The sequence below is a fragment of the Bos grunniens genome, chromosome 13, assembly GCF_055505025.1.
Source record: "Bos grunniens cultivar Pamir isolate PY7600 chromosome 13, Bosgru_T2T1.0, whole genome shotgun sequence".
Lineage (NCBI taxonomy): Eukaryota > Metazoa > Chordata > Mammalia > Artiodactyla > Bovidae > Bos > Bos grunniens.
In genome coordinates, this window is record NC_141177.1 from 16131127 (window position 1) to 16145768 (window position 14642).

The window sequence follows — 14642 nt, forward strand, 5'->3', positions numbered from 1 at the left end:
ATGCTTCTGGGTTATATAGATCCGGGTTCAAATCCTGGCTGGGCTTTGGGCAAGTTTCAGTTTCTGAAACCCCACTGTTTCAGTTTCTTCATCTATAAAGTGAGTAATAATGATGGCTGTGAAGATCAAGTGAGATAAAGCAAGAAAATCCTTTAACTCTCTCCCTAGCAAAATAATTACTGAGCCAGACATGCTTACTAAAAGTAAACAAAAAACACTAGGTCCCTGCCTTCACATAGGTATGTGATTATTTACTTACAAGTCTTGACAAATGCTATAAAAAGTATAACTTGTTAAAAATTCAATAATGACTAGCTATAATTAATAAGTGAGTGGGAAAACATTCTTCTCTGGGTTCAAAGAAGAGAATACAACCATCCCAGATAAAAATGAAGGCTCTCTCCTCTTTACCAGGTACCAAATTTAATTTCTGGGCCCCAGAAAGAAAAGTCCCCTGTTTTAAAACAGTGGTTCTCATCAGGTGGATTCTGCTCTCCAGCAGACATCTGGCAATGTCTGGAAACATTTTTTTTTTTTTTTTGGAAACATTTTTGACATCACAACTGGTGGGGCACTGCTGGGATCTAGTGAGCAGAGGCCAAAGATGCTGCTACATGTCCTATTTTTATAGAACAGCTCCCTCAACAAGGAATTACTTGGCTCAAAACAGCAACACTGCTGCTGTTCAAAGTCCAATGCTAGAAGAAGGAAAATGAGAAATCCTCTACAAATTAAAAATGAAATGGGGAGAGAGGTAGTGTATCAAAATCACCTGAGGAATTTCTTAAACATGAAATTTTCTTAGCCTACTCCAGAACTTCTGTATCAGATTAGCAGAGCTAAGATCCTGGAATTACTACTTTCAAGAGGTCTCCCAAGTAACTTTTAATGTAGCCAGCCCACAGATCACTGATGTAGTTCATACAATGCTAACCTAATGAAGTCAAAATATGTGGTTACATCAGATACTTCTCAATCTAGTGGGCATCGTTGCCAGGCCTCATCTCTTAAACACTTCTTTTCAGAAGTGTACCTATTTAGTTTCCCATATCCCTTCATATTCTTTTAAGTGCCAGGAAACTGATCTGACAGCCAGTTTTTGTTTTCTCCCAATTAATTATTTTATTCAGAGGTGAGACTTTTAAACAATTTTAAAATGTAGCCAAGATACAATAAGTAAGTTAAATTCAACTTGCAGGCCACTGACTGGCAGCTGGAAATTCATCTAAATCCTCCCTATGGGGCTAGGGAAGGCAGGACTCAGCCAGTCTAAAGGAGGCCTCTGGGAAAATCTTATCGTTTTCTAGTCACCCTTGGTCCCTAAAAAGCTAAGGAAACTCAACTGGTGTAAGAATTACCTCAAGGGTTTGTGTCTTCTTCTATACGTAGGAGGAAAATGGCCCCACTACTCTCATATGAACCATGCATTAGACTTCCTTCAAAACAGATCCCCACCCTCTGCATTTAATCCACTTCTACTGAAGATCTTCCAAAAAACTTGAGTCTACCAGTCTCATCTCTGGCTACTGGTAGCCTCCCAAGCTCTAAACAAATTGGAACCAATAATGAATTTTATGAAAATGAAATTCTCTCTCATCTCCAGGGCCTTTGCACATGCTGTTTCTTGATTAGTGACAACCCACTTCTACTTTTTAACCTACTTCCAATGTATACCTGATACATTAGCTTAAAAGTCTTTTATTCCAGGAAGTCTTCTTCAAACCAGGTTAGGTTTTCATGGTATGGCTCCTATAACATGTTCCTATCAGCACACTTTATCAATGGTTGTGTGTTTAATCATCTGTCTTTCCCTCTACACAGTAGTTCCAGAAGTCCAGAAACCTTGTATATCTTGTTTACCACTATAACCCAAGCACCTGACAGCAGACACTTGGTAAGTATTTACTGAATCACTAACATGAAATGAGAAGAATTTTCTCCTTTTCTAGTAGTCTGCCAATAATCTGAAATATGCTTCTAGTATAAACATTTTGTAATTCTGGTACATTTCTTTAAGTGTATTTAATCTGATTAACTAATAGTCTTACAATGATTATAGTGAAACTCCAAGATAATACAGTCATAGCACTCTATACATGAGAATACATTCTATATTTTACACATCTTCCTTTGGTCCTCTCTTAGTCACAGTTGGTAACTACCTGTCCAATCCATGTTTCAACCACTTATCTCTGATAGACACTTGATCTCCTGACATTTGTTCTCGGTCTTCTGTTCTCACCTATCTTATAGTTGTCTTCATCCTTCTCCTAGTCTCTTTGTTACATGTATCCAACTGTGTTTTACTTATTGTTTTTATCCTTTACTTTATTTCAGATGTTCTTCTCCTACTGTGCATGCCTTGACTAAAATTATTTCCTTGTGAAATTACCTGGAAAGTGAGTTCCTCAAGAGGAAAGGGTGTTATCACTTCTATACTTGGGCATATTAAGGGAGCCACAGGGAAGATGGTCAGTAAACAGTTGTTGCTGGGCAGTAAAGCCTAACTTTAGCTTTTCATGGTTAACTTTTGTTATTTTAGTTTCCTGTGTCTTAGGAATCTGAATTCCTTAAGGTAAGAAAGACATGCTCTAGCTCTTCTCTACATCTTTCATTGAGAGTCAAAAGACTTGAGGCTCTAGGCATCATAGTTTTCATTAACTCAGTTTCTGAACTGATTCACAAGAAATCTTTAAAGATAAAGAATAACTCACCTTCCACCATGAAAATTTTTTTCAATTTACAGCATAAAAAATTACCCCCCAAATCCAGAAATCTTACCTCCTGGTTTGTTTTCTGGCCTGGCTTCATATAGAAAATAAAAACCGTATCAAAGGGACGACATGGCAAGAGATCCAGATACCCAATGTCATCAAAAAATCCAGGTATCGTGGAGTCAAGTGCAATAAGGTGAGGAGGTAGACGACTGTTTGCAGGTTCCTACCGCCAAAGGAAGAAAGGAGAAGGTATCATCTCTTCGCTCTATTCTAATTATAAAAGCAATACTTGCTCATGGTTTAATAAACATTAAGTAAAAAAAATTAAAAAGTGACAGGAATAAGCAGAACCATAATCCCAAACTACAGAAACTATTTAACATTCTTGTGTACTTCCTTCCAGTTCTTTTGCCTTTTTTTGTTAAAGACGGTTGAGATCATACTATGTATTTAATTTAAAATCCAATTTTCTCTGTAATAACCAAACTTTCTAGGAAAATTTAGTATGTATTTTATTCTTATTAATTGCTGGTGGAAATGGAAAATGGTATAGCCGTGCTGGAAGACAGTTTGGCAACTTCTTGCAAAGCTAAGCATAATCTTACCACACAGGACAGCAACTGCATAACTTGGTATTTTCCCGTATGAATTAAAAACATCTACTCAAAAACCTGCACACAAATGTTTACAACAGCTTCATTCATAACTGCCCAAACTTGGAAGCAACCAAGGAGTCTCTCTGTAAGTAAACTGTGGTAAATCCACCCAATGGAATATTATTCAATGATAATAAGAAGTGAGCTATCAAGTCACAGAAAGACATGGAGGATCCTGAAATGCAAACTGCTAAGTGAAAGAAGCCAATCTGAAGAGAGTACATACTATATGATTCCAACTATATGACATTTTGTAAAAGGCAAAACTGTGGAGACAGCAAAAGATCAGTAGTTGTCAGGAGTTGGGGGAATTTCCAGAGAAAGGGAGGGATGACTAGGAAGACTACAGTGGACTTTAGGGCAGTGAAACTCTTCTCTATAGTGTTATAATGGTGGACATATGTGATTTCATATTTGCCAAAACCCACAGAACCGTACAATACAGAGTGAACACTAACGTAAACTATAGAGTTCAGTTAATAATCCATCTGATACTGGTTCGTCAATTGTTACAAATTATGTCACAACAATGCAAGATGTTAGGAGAAAATACATGTGTGGAGGAAGAGAGGTTATATGGAAACCCTCTACACTTTCTACTCGGCTGTTCTGCAAACCTAACTGCTTTAAAAAATAGTCTATTACTTTTTATGCATTTCTTATTTTGCTTTCCCCCTGATCCCTTATCTTCTTTGAGATCTTGATCTTGACCAGCAGGTTGTATCATCCTTGGTATTTTTCAGGAAAGCATCCCTCAGAGATGGCAAGGATTACTCTTTTCCTACTCCAAACAAGGGCTGAGGCAACACCCTGTCTTTAAAGACACCACTATTTCTGCAGTCAAACAGAAGAGTATTAACACAATGAAAAAAGACTACAAATAGCCTTGTGTCAATTCAGGTCAGATTTTTCCACTAAATGAATTTTCTACAAACATACAAAAAACGTTCTGCTTTTCATTTTTCACTCTGAAATCGTGGAGAAGGAACCACAGTCTGGCAGTGCGCTACAACACATCTTATAGGACACGGGCTCCTGGTTCTTTTTTTTTTTTTAAAGCTACCTCATCAGCTTGTTCTCTGGATGATCTTCTAATTCAGGAACATAACACATATGTACTTTATATCTCTTAATAACTTCTTAAAGTTCTTTCCTCTAGGTCTGTGTTTTTCCTAATAAAGTTTGTTAGGATAACTTTTATCAATATCACAGTTGTAACTGAGCTATTTTGCATTGTATTTCTAACTGGATATTAACAGCTATAGTCATTAATATTTGTACTTCATATGTGGCGATCTTAACTTTCATTTACTTTAAACACTCTACTGATTCTCCTTCTTCTTGTCATTCAGTAGCTCAGTCAGGTCCGACTCTTTGTGACCCCATGAACTGCAGCACGCCAGGCTTCCCTGTCCTTCACTATCTCGTGGAGTTTGTTTATTTTTTTTTATTTTTTAGGCTCTGAAAAGAGCCTTTGGTTTGATTGAGACCTAAACTGCTGCGAAGTAATCCAGACTTCTATTTGCCTTTCGCCTTATGGTGGCTCTCAGTCTTCTTGGGCAGCAGCACCGCCTGGATGTTGGGCAGGACACCACCCTGAGCGATGGTGACTTTGCCCAGCAGCTTGTTGAGCTCCTCGTCGTTGCGGATGGCCAGCTGCAGGTGACGCGGGATAATGCGCGTCTTCTTGTTGTCCCGGGCCGCGTTGCCCGCCAGCTCCAGGATCTCGGCCGTCAGGTACTCCAGCACCGCCGCCAGGTACACCGGGGTCCCGGTCCCGACCCGCTCGGCATAGTTACCCTTGCGGAGAAGGCGGTGCACTCGACCCACGGGGAACTGGAGTCCTGCCCGCGAAGAGCGAGTCCTGGCCTTGGCGCGAGCCTTGCCGCCTTGTTTGCCACGTCCAGACATGATTCAAGATCAACGGTCACCGTGGAGAATCCGTGGAGTTTGTTTAAACTCATGTCCACTGAGTCAATGATGCCATGGCTGTCTAATTAGAAATCATATTACCTGGGAACTGTCTTTTCCTTTCCAATGGTTTTTTCCCTCTTACTTAGTTTCTTTTAGTATTTCATTGACCTTCCTGGTTTTGATATTATACTATAGTTAGGTAAGATGTTACTCACTGGGGGAATCTCCCTACACATTTTTTTTTTAACATTTCCTCATTCTCCATCTTGTTTCCTAAATGGGCTGCCATTTACACAGATCTACATTATTGGCCCTGGTGAAGTTTTTGGCTGTTTATTCATTTTTTAAAAATCAGACTGAATATTGACTGTTGTATTGACTGATCTGCTAACAGAATCAAATTATTTTCTTAATAACTTTACTAATATTTACCCATAACTGACTCTCCTGCGTTCCTAAGATAAACTTTACTTGGTTGTAGAAGTTAATTTGTTTAACGTGCTGCTGAATTCAGTTTTATTAGTATTCTCCTTAATACTTTTGTATATACTTTTGCATGTGTGTTCTGTCAGGTTTAAGTTATTAGAGGTACGCTTAGATTCATAAAATAAATCAGGCTACTTTCTGACTTTCCCTATGTTCTGACCCAGGTGAGAAAGCATAGGAATTATTTTCTTGAAAGATTAAACATTTCAACTACAGTAGATAACATGAAAGGAAACTGCAATCTCAGAGATTTGTCTTGTCTCCATTCAGTCCATAGCATGCAATCATTTCCTTCTAGAATGTTTTTATGTACTGCTTCTACTCTGTCCAATTTTCTCCACCAGGAATATCACTAATCATCTGTAAGATTGTATCTTTGTTCCTTTCTTTTCACATTTACCACTGCATTTCTCATTATTTCCTCTTTCTGTTCTTTTCTTCTGCATTTTAAGAGTTTTTATTTTTTACTCTCCACCACTTTTCTACATCAATTTTCTACAACATAAAATATTTTTCATCTACATGCCAAAATCCAAACTCAAGACAGCAATGTTCCCCTCTACTTTTCTTAAAAGTTAAATGGCCTTTAGCCAAGTAGCTGCTAGAGAGTAAGGCAGGGGGCAACTTGTGCAATAAGTGACTTCTTGCCTGGCAATCTTCAGTTGGGTTTTTCAAAACAAATAGGCTTAGTACAAATTCTAAATTAACATACATGGAAGCTATTTCACATTTTTGGGGCCCTGTTTCTATGTATGTGAAATACAGATGCTACCACTTTCCTAGTAAAACTGTTTTAATGAAATTAAGAATAATGGCAACATTTACGTCACAGGCTGGCTGACTGTTCTATGTACTACATGACACGCCTGACACAACCACAGTGAGACAACACCCTTATCAGCCCTATCTCAGACATGAGGAACTAAGGCTCAGAAGCTGGGTGACTTTCCCAAGATCACACAGCTGGTAAGCAGTGATGCCAGGACATAAACCAAGACAGTCTGACCCCAGAAACTGCACAACCTAACAAGTGTTTACACTCGTTCCTTTTCAAAAGTGGCATGAAAGAGCAGTCAACTGTAGCCCATACTTTCAGTCATAACCTTTACCAGGGAAAAGTTTTAACATTCTTTTTCTAACTGCTTATAGATGTCATTAATATATGTAATATGAGTTCTACAGCACCTAGGAAAAGTCAGAGGTGGATATACTATCAAAGCAGCTCTCACAACAGAACTCTGAATACATTCATGGGAAAACTGTCTTGGAGCTCATATTGTAGGCTGCAGCATCATAGAATTTTATTTCCTTGTATGAAAGGTAAGATTTTAAATAGTTTCTGTTTTTTTAATTCTCCATCTTCACAAAAATGCTTTAGCTATCATTAGTTGAATGTTAATTTATGAATATATTTACTCATAGAAGTTTATGAAAATTACCTTCAATGCTTCTAAAGACAAAAATCCGAAGTGTGAAAGGAAAAGACGTGCTGTTTGGAATTCCTGGGCAGGGGGTGGGGGCTTACAATCTGTAACTGGATCAGGAAAAGTTCTCTTCTGCAATTCCTCCTCACTTTGTTGCTCAAGGTGTATTTCATAAGCGATCTGCTGGGCCATGCCATTCCTTAATTTTTCATGTCTCTCTTCTAACTGAAATAAACCGAACATTTCATTTTGGGGGAATTATTGTATCAGGATTAATCTTAATTTTTAAATGAAAATAAGGCTGCAAGCAACAAAACAGAAGGTAATTTTCAGTGATCAACACTGAGCTTCAATTCAATACAACCAAGAGCAAATACGCATAAACCAAGCAAAAATGTTTTAAAGTTAAAATAAAACCCCAAGAATGTTCCTATAGCTTCAAAAATTGCTCCTTTATCTCCTCGCTATAAGTGAAACCATTCTGTCTCTGCTTCCCTTTACACTGGCAAGAAAGGGGGCAGAGTTGCCATTCTCTGCCATGTCCCCTCCATCTTCCACATCATTTTCCCTCTTCTTCCAGACCCCTGTCCATCTTTGTCCTGCAAGGATCTCCTCATTCTTTGAAGTCCACAACTGCATGGATTAGCTGCTATACTCTTGGGAGTTACCTCTGCTTTCCTTCTGATCTATCCTATTTAAAATTTCATCCTCTTTGGTGAATAGCCTGGCCTACATTCCTACAACTTCCTCAACCTTCACAACTCTGGCCATTCATGACAAACTCTGTACTTCAAATGTGCTGTACTTTCAAGAGCTTCAATTTTGAAATTCCTTTCTTACAGCTCACCTGTATACCCATTCTCCCTTTACCAACACTGTGGGGTAAACAACCCCTCTATTTCTCCAAGGCTTCTGGCTTCATCTATGTCCCAACCAAAACTAAACCCCCAAATCTGACACCTTAATACCCTCTTCTAAGCATATAAAATGGCTATGTTATTCCTTATGCTTCTATTCACCTGGCCAATCTCCATATCACTCAGATTTTTTTATTTATGCCTCTGGATACCAAGAACTTTTGAAGAAAGTCAGCAGAGTGAGTTAAATAACTTCACTACAGATGATACTACTTAATCTAGCTGGGCTGCCCGCAATTTCAAGAAGCATCCTTACTTCCCTATGTCATTTCTAAGAACTAAAATTTACATAAGCAGCTTCAATTTCCGTTCTTTCCACCTCTAAATGTCTCTGAACCTAAACCAAGCCTCTCTTCTCTCCTATCTTACCAGAAGGACCCCTTTTCTAGATACAATCACAGATTTTCTTGACCTAATTGCCTCCAGGGCCTTATTCTATTACTTATCATTTCCCCAGCCTGCCTCACAGTGTAGGCTGCTGACCCTTCTTCACTGGCTCCTTCTACTTCTGATTCTTCTTAAATTAAAAAAAAAAGAAAAGAAAAATTAGCCTTGCCTTTCCTTCACTAGGCCATTTCCTCATTCTATTTTCTACTCTGTACCTTTTGCTTCCCTGGTGGCTCAGAGGTAAAGAATCCACCTGCCAATGCAAAAGACGCAGGTTCAATCCCTGGGTCGGGAAGATCCCCTAGAGGAGGAAATGGCAACTTATTCCAGTATTCTTGCCTGGAGAATACCATGCACAGAGGAGCCTGGCAGGCTATAGTCCACAGAGTTGCAGAGTCGGACATGACTTTAGCAACTAAACAACAACCTTTCCCCTTACTGCTAACAGTTAACAGTGTAGCCTATATTCACTGCCTTTTCCTCATTTACCATTCATTCCCCAGACCTTACACTTTAATACTCCTTTGAACTTGATCTCAAAGGTCACCAACATTTCATAACAAAATCCAGGGGCCTCTTCTTAGTGTTCCTTCCCCTAGTCTCTCCAGCATCTGATACTATAGGCAGCCTCCATACCTGCCCTTCTATTTGCTCATGCCCTGACATACCCGTCTTTCATTTCTTAGAACTCTTCTTCCTTGACCTAAGCAACCAATTATTTAATCTAGTTAAGTACCTAAATTAATCTAAAGCCAAGTAATTTTTTTCTAATCTGTCCTCTTCCTAGTATCTATATTTCTATAAATGGCACTATTATCTTTGCCACTCAAGCCTAAAATCTAAAGTTCTTCAGCTCTTTTCTATCCCTCATCAATCCAAGACTGTCTGGATCAAAATATTTCTATGAGACATGCCATATATTTAAACTTTATACTACCAATAAAGCAGTCCTTCCCATCCCCTGCCTGAGTTGTCATAACGGTCTCTGAATTGGTCTCCCCTCTCCAAATATCCTCCACTAGGGTTGGATTATGCCCTCACACTAATGAAACCACAGACCAGTCCAGTTCCTTTAGACTGGTTCCTTTGGACATCGGCAGCCCGATGTCAAGTTCCTTTCACTTAGCCACAGTCTCTATTTGTCTTACTACATGGCAACCTCCTGGATGACAAACATCTAGGTCATCTTAAGAACCACCTCCAGGAATTCCGAACAAAGGCAGTATCTTGATCACAGAAGTTGTTTAAGGATGTTTATAGTCATTCTCTTAACAAAAGCTAGTAATAATTTATCTTACTTCTTCCGTGACGATTTCATGCAAATCTGGAATGCTCAGATCTGCTTTCACAAAAGGAATCTTATCCACCTCTTCAGGAAATGGTCGATGTTTCACAGTATATTTAAGTCCAACATCATTTTTAGGAACTGGACGAGGTTCAGGCACAAAAAGCTGTTAAAAAAAACAACACTATGTTTATTACATTTGGTGCCATCCAAAATGACATGTATTTCCCTGGTCTCTTAGATGTCTATGTTTCCCTAGGGTTACAAAACACAGAATCTCAGTAAAAATCTGCAAATACTATTGCTAATGGTAAAGGCACCAGTGTACTCTTTTTTATTTTTATAAAAATCTTCATCAACTTACAGATTTTTGCAACTGATATGTGTGTTACGGACCTCTATTGTACCAGGCCTGAATCTTCCACATTCAGTGATAAGCTAATAGATAAGGCATTTCCAAATTTAAGGCTCAAACTTCCTTCTTCCCCCAACAGCTCTCAAATCATACAAGTTGACATCCACTGGGCATCTCTAGACAGTGAATTCAACCATTAGAAACTTAGCATCGCTTAACTGAAAAAGTCTGGCACTGAATCTAGGTCTTCATGGCTCCAAATCTGTGCTTTAATAAACATATATGAACTATGTCACTTCTCTTTCCACATGTGACAAACGGAAACAACATATCACAAGACTGCTGCAAGGATTAAAAAATATATATATATGGCACATATTAAACTGTCAAACAGGTTTTAGTGCCTTTTCTGACCTCCTTCCTCCTCAGTCTTTAACGGGACTAAGTGGCTTATAGTGTTGCTGACAGATTGGTGACAGGTATGACGCCACTAGGAGAAAAGAGGCATGTGCTCCTCAGAGCAAACGCATGTTATGCAACAGCAACGTCTAGAATGTTGAATTATTTTAGGCACGTACTCTAATTTTGTGAATTTCTCTCTCAAATGCTGGTAAAATTTTATTAAGCCATGTTTTAAATAATTTTTAATAACGTAAGTAAAAGCTTACAATGTGATAAAAAATGAAAAGAGCAGTATACAAAATGACTAAATTCTATTGAAGTGTTAGGTACAGAAAGGGAAAAAAAGATTGGAAGAAAATCCACTAAAACAGAGGCTGTCTACTTCTGAAGAGTGACTTAAAATACCTTCTTCATTATTTTCATTTTCCAACTTTCTCCCATGAGCAAATTTTATTCACATAATTACAGCTGTTATAAAGAAATAAGCTGTGCCACTCCAAAGAAAGACTTCATTAAATTATACAGTACATTAAAAAATTACAGAGCATACTGCCAGTTAGACAGTTAAATGAAACAATCAGAAACTAAGTACTGTTGACAGAGACATCTAGGATCTGGCCACATGTTTTTCACATGGCATGTACGTAGATTTTATTTAACATTCCATGAAAAAAGGTGGGGCCACTCTTCAGAACAGCAGTTCTTTTTAACTTTTCATTTTACTTAGAAGTATAGCTGATTAACAATGTTGTGACAGTTTCAAGTGGACAGCAAAGGGACTCAGCCATACTCAGAAGAGCACTTCTTAATCTTAAGTGGATGTCAGAGGCACCCAGAAAGCTTTCTGAAATTACACCTGCCTTGAAGATGTCTTTAAAGAGTATTTCAGTGGACCTGGAATTCTAGCCTCCTAAGATGATTCTGATGTGAACTCACTGAGAACCTGGCTAGGATCAAAAATATTTATTTTCTCTGTTATTTTTGTTGGAATATTATTTAACCTTTAAATCACAACACACACAAACGCATACACAGGCACTCACTCCTAGCCACTCCCCTGTAACTTCTGATGGATACCTTCTGATTTGCTTTTGCTCCTCTGGGTAAAAGGCAAAGTTGTTGTGCCCAAGCAAGTCTTCCAGACATTCCCCGGACGAGCACAGTGACAGAGGGGAAAAAATCATCTAGAATAAAATGTTGGTGGAAAAGTTTTTATTTCCGGCAACATATAAAATACACCTGCTGTCTATTTTAGAGCCTCTACTAAACGCAGCCCTAGCACAGCGCTTCTCCAGCTCTTCTCCTTTGTGAACCACCTAAAATACACCTGCTGTCTATTTTAGAACCTCTACTAAACGCAGCCCTAGCACAGCGCTTCTCCAGCTCTTCTCCTTTGTGAACACCTCTGCAGATTCTGCCGTACCCATGTACCGCTGTGACTAGTATCTTACTTTCTTTATTAACGTCTTTCTTCCATTTTTCTGTCTTTTCAAAAGGAAATTATATCCTTAAAAGGAAAACCAGGAACTCTGGTGTGTTAATTATATATTTTTAAAACACCTGTTTAAAAATACATAAAATAACATCATTATCACATACCTCCAGCAGTACATATACACATTTTTTGGAAACATTATACTGGCAAATACTCTTAACTGTCAGTGTTGCAGACGGTCTAAATGCAAAAGACAGGCTGGGTGCTTGTGATGCTGAGGTCACATTCACCCATGCCTTTGTGTACTGCTGCCCACCACTGGCAGGCACTGTTTCATCCCAAGGGGGAATGAACGCAGAATGGATTTCTTAAGCACCTAGATCCTTCTTCCTAGTCCTTTCTTTTTCCTCTGGTCTAGCAGTCAAACTTGTTCAAACTTCTCTTACTGTTGTTTTAACATGTCCTTGTACATCTAAATAATCCCAATTGTTCATATTTTTGGTAGACTTTCAATGTAATGAAATCACTTAGAATGAGAGGAGTGGAGTCTTAAAAAATTTGGAAAAGGGTTGACACCCTTCCAGGCAGGAAACCTGGAGGAGAGACTGGTATTTTATAGACTCTTATAGCAGGTAGCTTGGGAGTGGGAAGCAGGAGGAGCCAGGAATAATTAATACAAGCCAGGGGAAAAAGTCAAGCAATCCCAGGTCTAAGGTAGAGAAGGATGAGGTACCTGCAGGAAAGACCTGGGACCAGTGCTTCTGGAGTTGGGCAACAATTAGAAGCCCCACCTAGTTCTTATTAAAATCACTATATTTTACCATAACATGAAGGACATCTCTGGTGGTTATTTCCCTGAACTTCTGGGAAACATCTAGTTTCATTTCATGAACAAGTCAAATACCCTCTCTGAGCCCTACTTTCTTCATCTGTAGATTCCCTGGGTTCCTGTATGCCTAAAGGTTCTGTAATCTTCACTTTCCTTCCCCTTCCCAGCAATAAGGATTTCTATAAGAATATGCTTCCTTTACATATTGGTTGATTCCAATTGAAAAAAAATGTACTTTGAGCAGTCTGCACTGCAGGGGTAATACACCTTGAGATGGCTGTAACTGGGGGAAAGATGGGAAGAAAACAGTGCATGTTGCGTCAATGGAAAATCAATGAAGGATTTTCAGGAGGGCACGGGCATGATCGGATCTACATTTGAGGATGGAGGCACCAGTGGCAGCAAGTAGGATGGAGGGAAGGGTGATGAATTTTGGAACTGGAAGGAGGGACAATCAGATCAGGCAAGAAGCAACTGCAATAATCTAGAAATAAAAGTCCTGCATTTGGTTGTATTGGGAGGAATGCAGAGAACAGAAGATGCCAAAGTCACTAAGGGAAGAGAAACTTGGAAACCAAATACATAAGGGAGTAACAGGAAGGAGCAGGTGAAGATGACTCCTCCAATTCCCAGCCTGTTTGGGTGGCAACAATAACTGAAAAAGAACAATGTGGAGTGAAGGTGGGACAGGAGAGGTGCAGGATCCAAAGGCCAAGAAGGAAGGAAGAGGAATAATGATTTTCATACACAGGAAACAACAGAAAATATTCTATCAATATAAACTTTTTATACAGCTATGGAGCTCTTTTCTAATAGATATACATTAAGAGCCTCTAAAAGATTCTATTTCATATGTATATTCCACTTTCTGACCCTCTGCTTTTCAGTTGCTATTATGTTATCAGCTAGAAGCCTTTTTTGACAAATGCAAAATTACTTAAAATTTGTCTTTCCTTCCCCGATCCCAGAGACAGCTTGCTAATATTGATAGACATGTTGATTTAGCGATGGAAAAAGCCCAAAGTGCTGAAACTTACTCTGTTCATTTCCAAGAGGTTGCTCCAGCATTGCCAGGATGACACTGTTATCCAAGACAAAGTACCGGAAACTATGTTTGTTTATGGTTGGCAGTCTGGAGTATTTGATCAAAGTGGTCTCATTCACCAGACTACAAGGAGAGGCAGGACCACTGGGTGAAGGAAATGCGCCAAGCAACTGCATAATACTAGAGAGAATGCAAAAGATAACAGTTAATTCCCAAAGTAAGACCATAACTTTACCCCATGCATCAATCTGTCTCTCTAGATTTATCTGACCACAGCCATGCTTCCTCTTTGAGGGTCAGATTTACTCCCTGTGGTGAATGTTGTGGTGTGCTGTCCAGATTCCCTCTCCAAAACTGGAAAGATCCACTGCCCCAGATACAGGGAGACAGTGGCCCTAACTTTCAGCTGAGTCCTGGAGAGGCCAATGAGAACCACTTTATTCCCAGTACCCAGGTCCCAACATGAGAGACTCCTGAAGGGCCAGCCCAGCTCCAGAGCTCTTTGCTGCAAATGCATCATAGTTTGGTTCTTCCCTCTGCTCAGTCTGACTTTCCTCATTCCCCCAAAAGGGTTGATCCTGACAGCACTTTCCAATAAACCTCTTACAGGTAAATTTCTCTCTCAAAGCCTGCTCCCCAGAGGACCTGACCAATCATACTTCCAAATCATGAAGCTCCTAAAGATATATTTTAAAAATATGCACACTCCAGGTTTAAGGACTATGCTAGCTAAAGCATTCTAGACCCAGACAAGGATCTGAAGATCAGCCAAATCCCCTCAACTTTCCAG

General features: G+C 39.2%; 2 protein-coding genes across 15 annotated transcripts in view; both read right to left on the reverse strand.

Annotated features, from left to right (window-relative positions):
• RALGAPB (Ral GTPase activating protein non-catalytic subunit beta) overlaps positions 1 to 14642 on the reverse strand; it is a 93680-nt gene that overhangs the window by 14290 nt on the left and 64748 nt on the right. For all 14 annotated transcript variants that reach the window (XR_015139048.1, XM_086331879.1, XM_086331874.1 and 11 more), the window contains 5 exons: positions 13845 to 14032; positions 11621 to 11727; positions 9800 to 9952; positions 7213 to 7422; positions 2782 to 2940 (listed from right to left, as the gene is read on the reverse strand). Coding sequence is in view for 13 of the 14 variants with exons in the window: in XM_086331879.1 (XP_086188005.1) it covers positions 2782 to 2940; positions 7213 to 7422; positions 9800 to 9952; positions 11621 to 11727; positions 13845 to 14032 (817 nt within the window). In the remaining variant the exon portion in view is untranslated. The remainder of the gene's footprint in view (positions 1 to 2781; positions 2941 to 7212; positions 7423 to 9799; positions 9953 to 11620; positions 11728 to 13844; positions 14033 to 14642) is intronic.
• LOC147360254 (histone H2A type 1-like) lies at positions 4681 to 7101 on the reverse strand. Its single transcript, XM_086331888.1, has one exon. It carries the CDS (start codon positions 5282 to 5284, stop codon positions 4892 to 4894), a length of 393 nt encoding a protein of 130 aa, XP_086188014.1. The 5' UTR covers positions 5285 to 7101; the 3' UTR covers positions 4681 to 4891.

Coding starts and splice junctions, on each gene's coding strand:
- LOC147360254 (XM_086331888.1), bottom strand. CDS start 5,284: ATGTCTGGACGTGGCAAACAAGGCGGCAAGGCTCGCGCCAAGGCCAGG.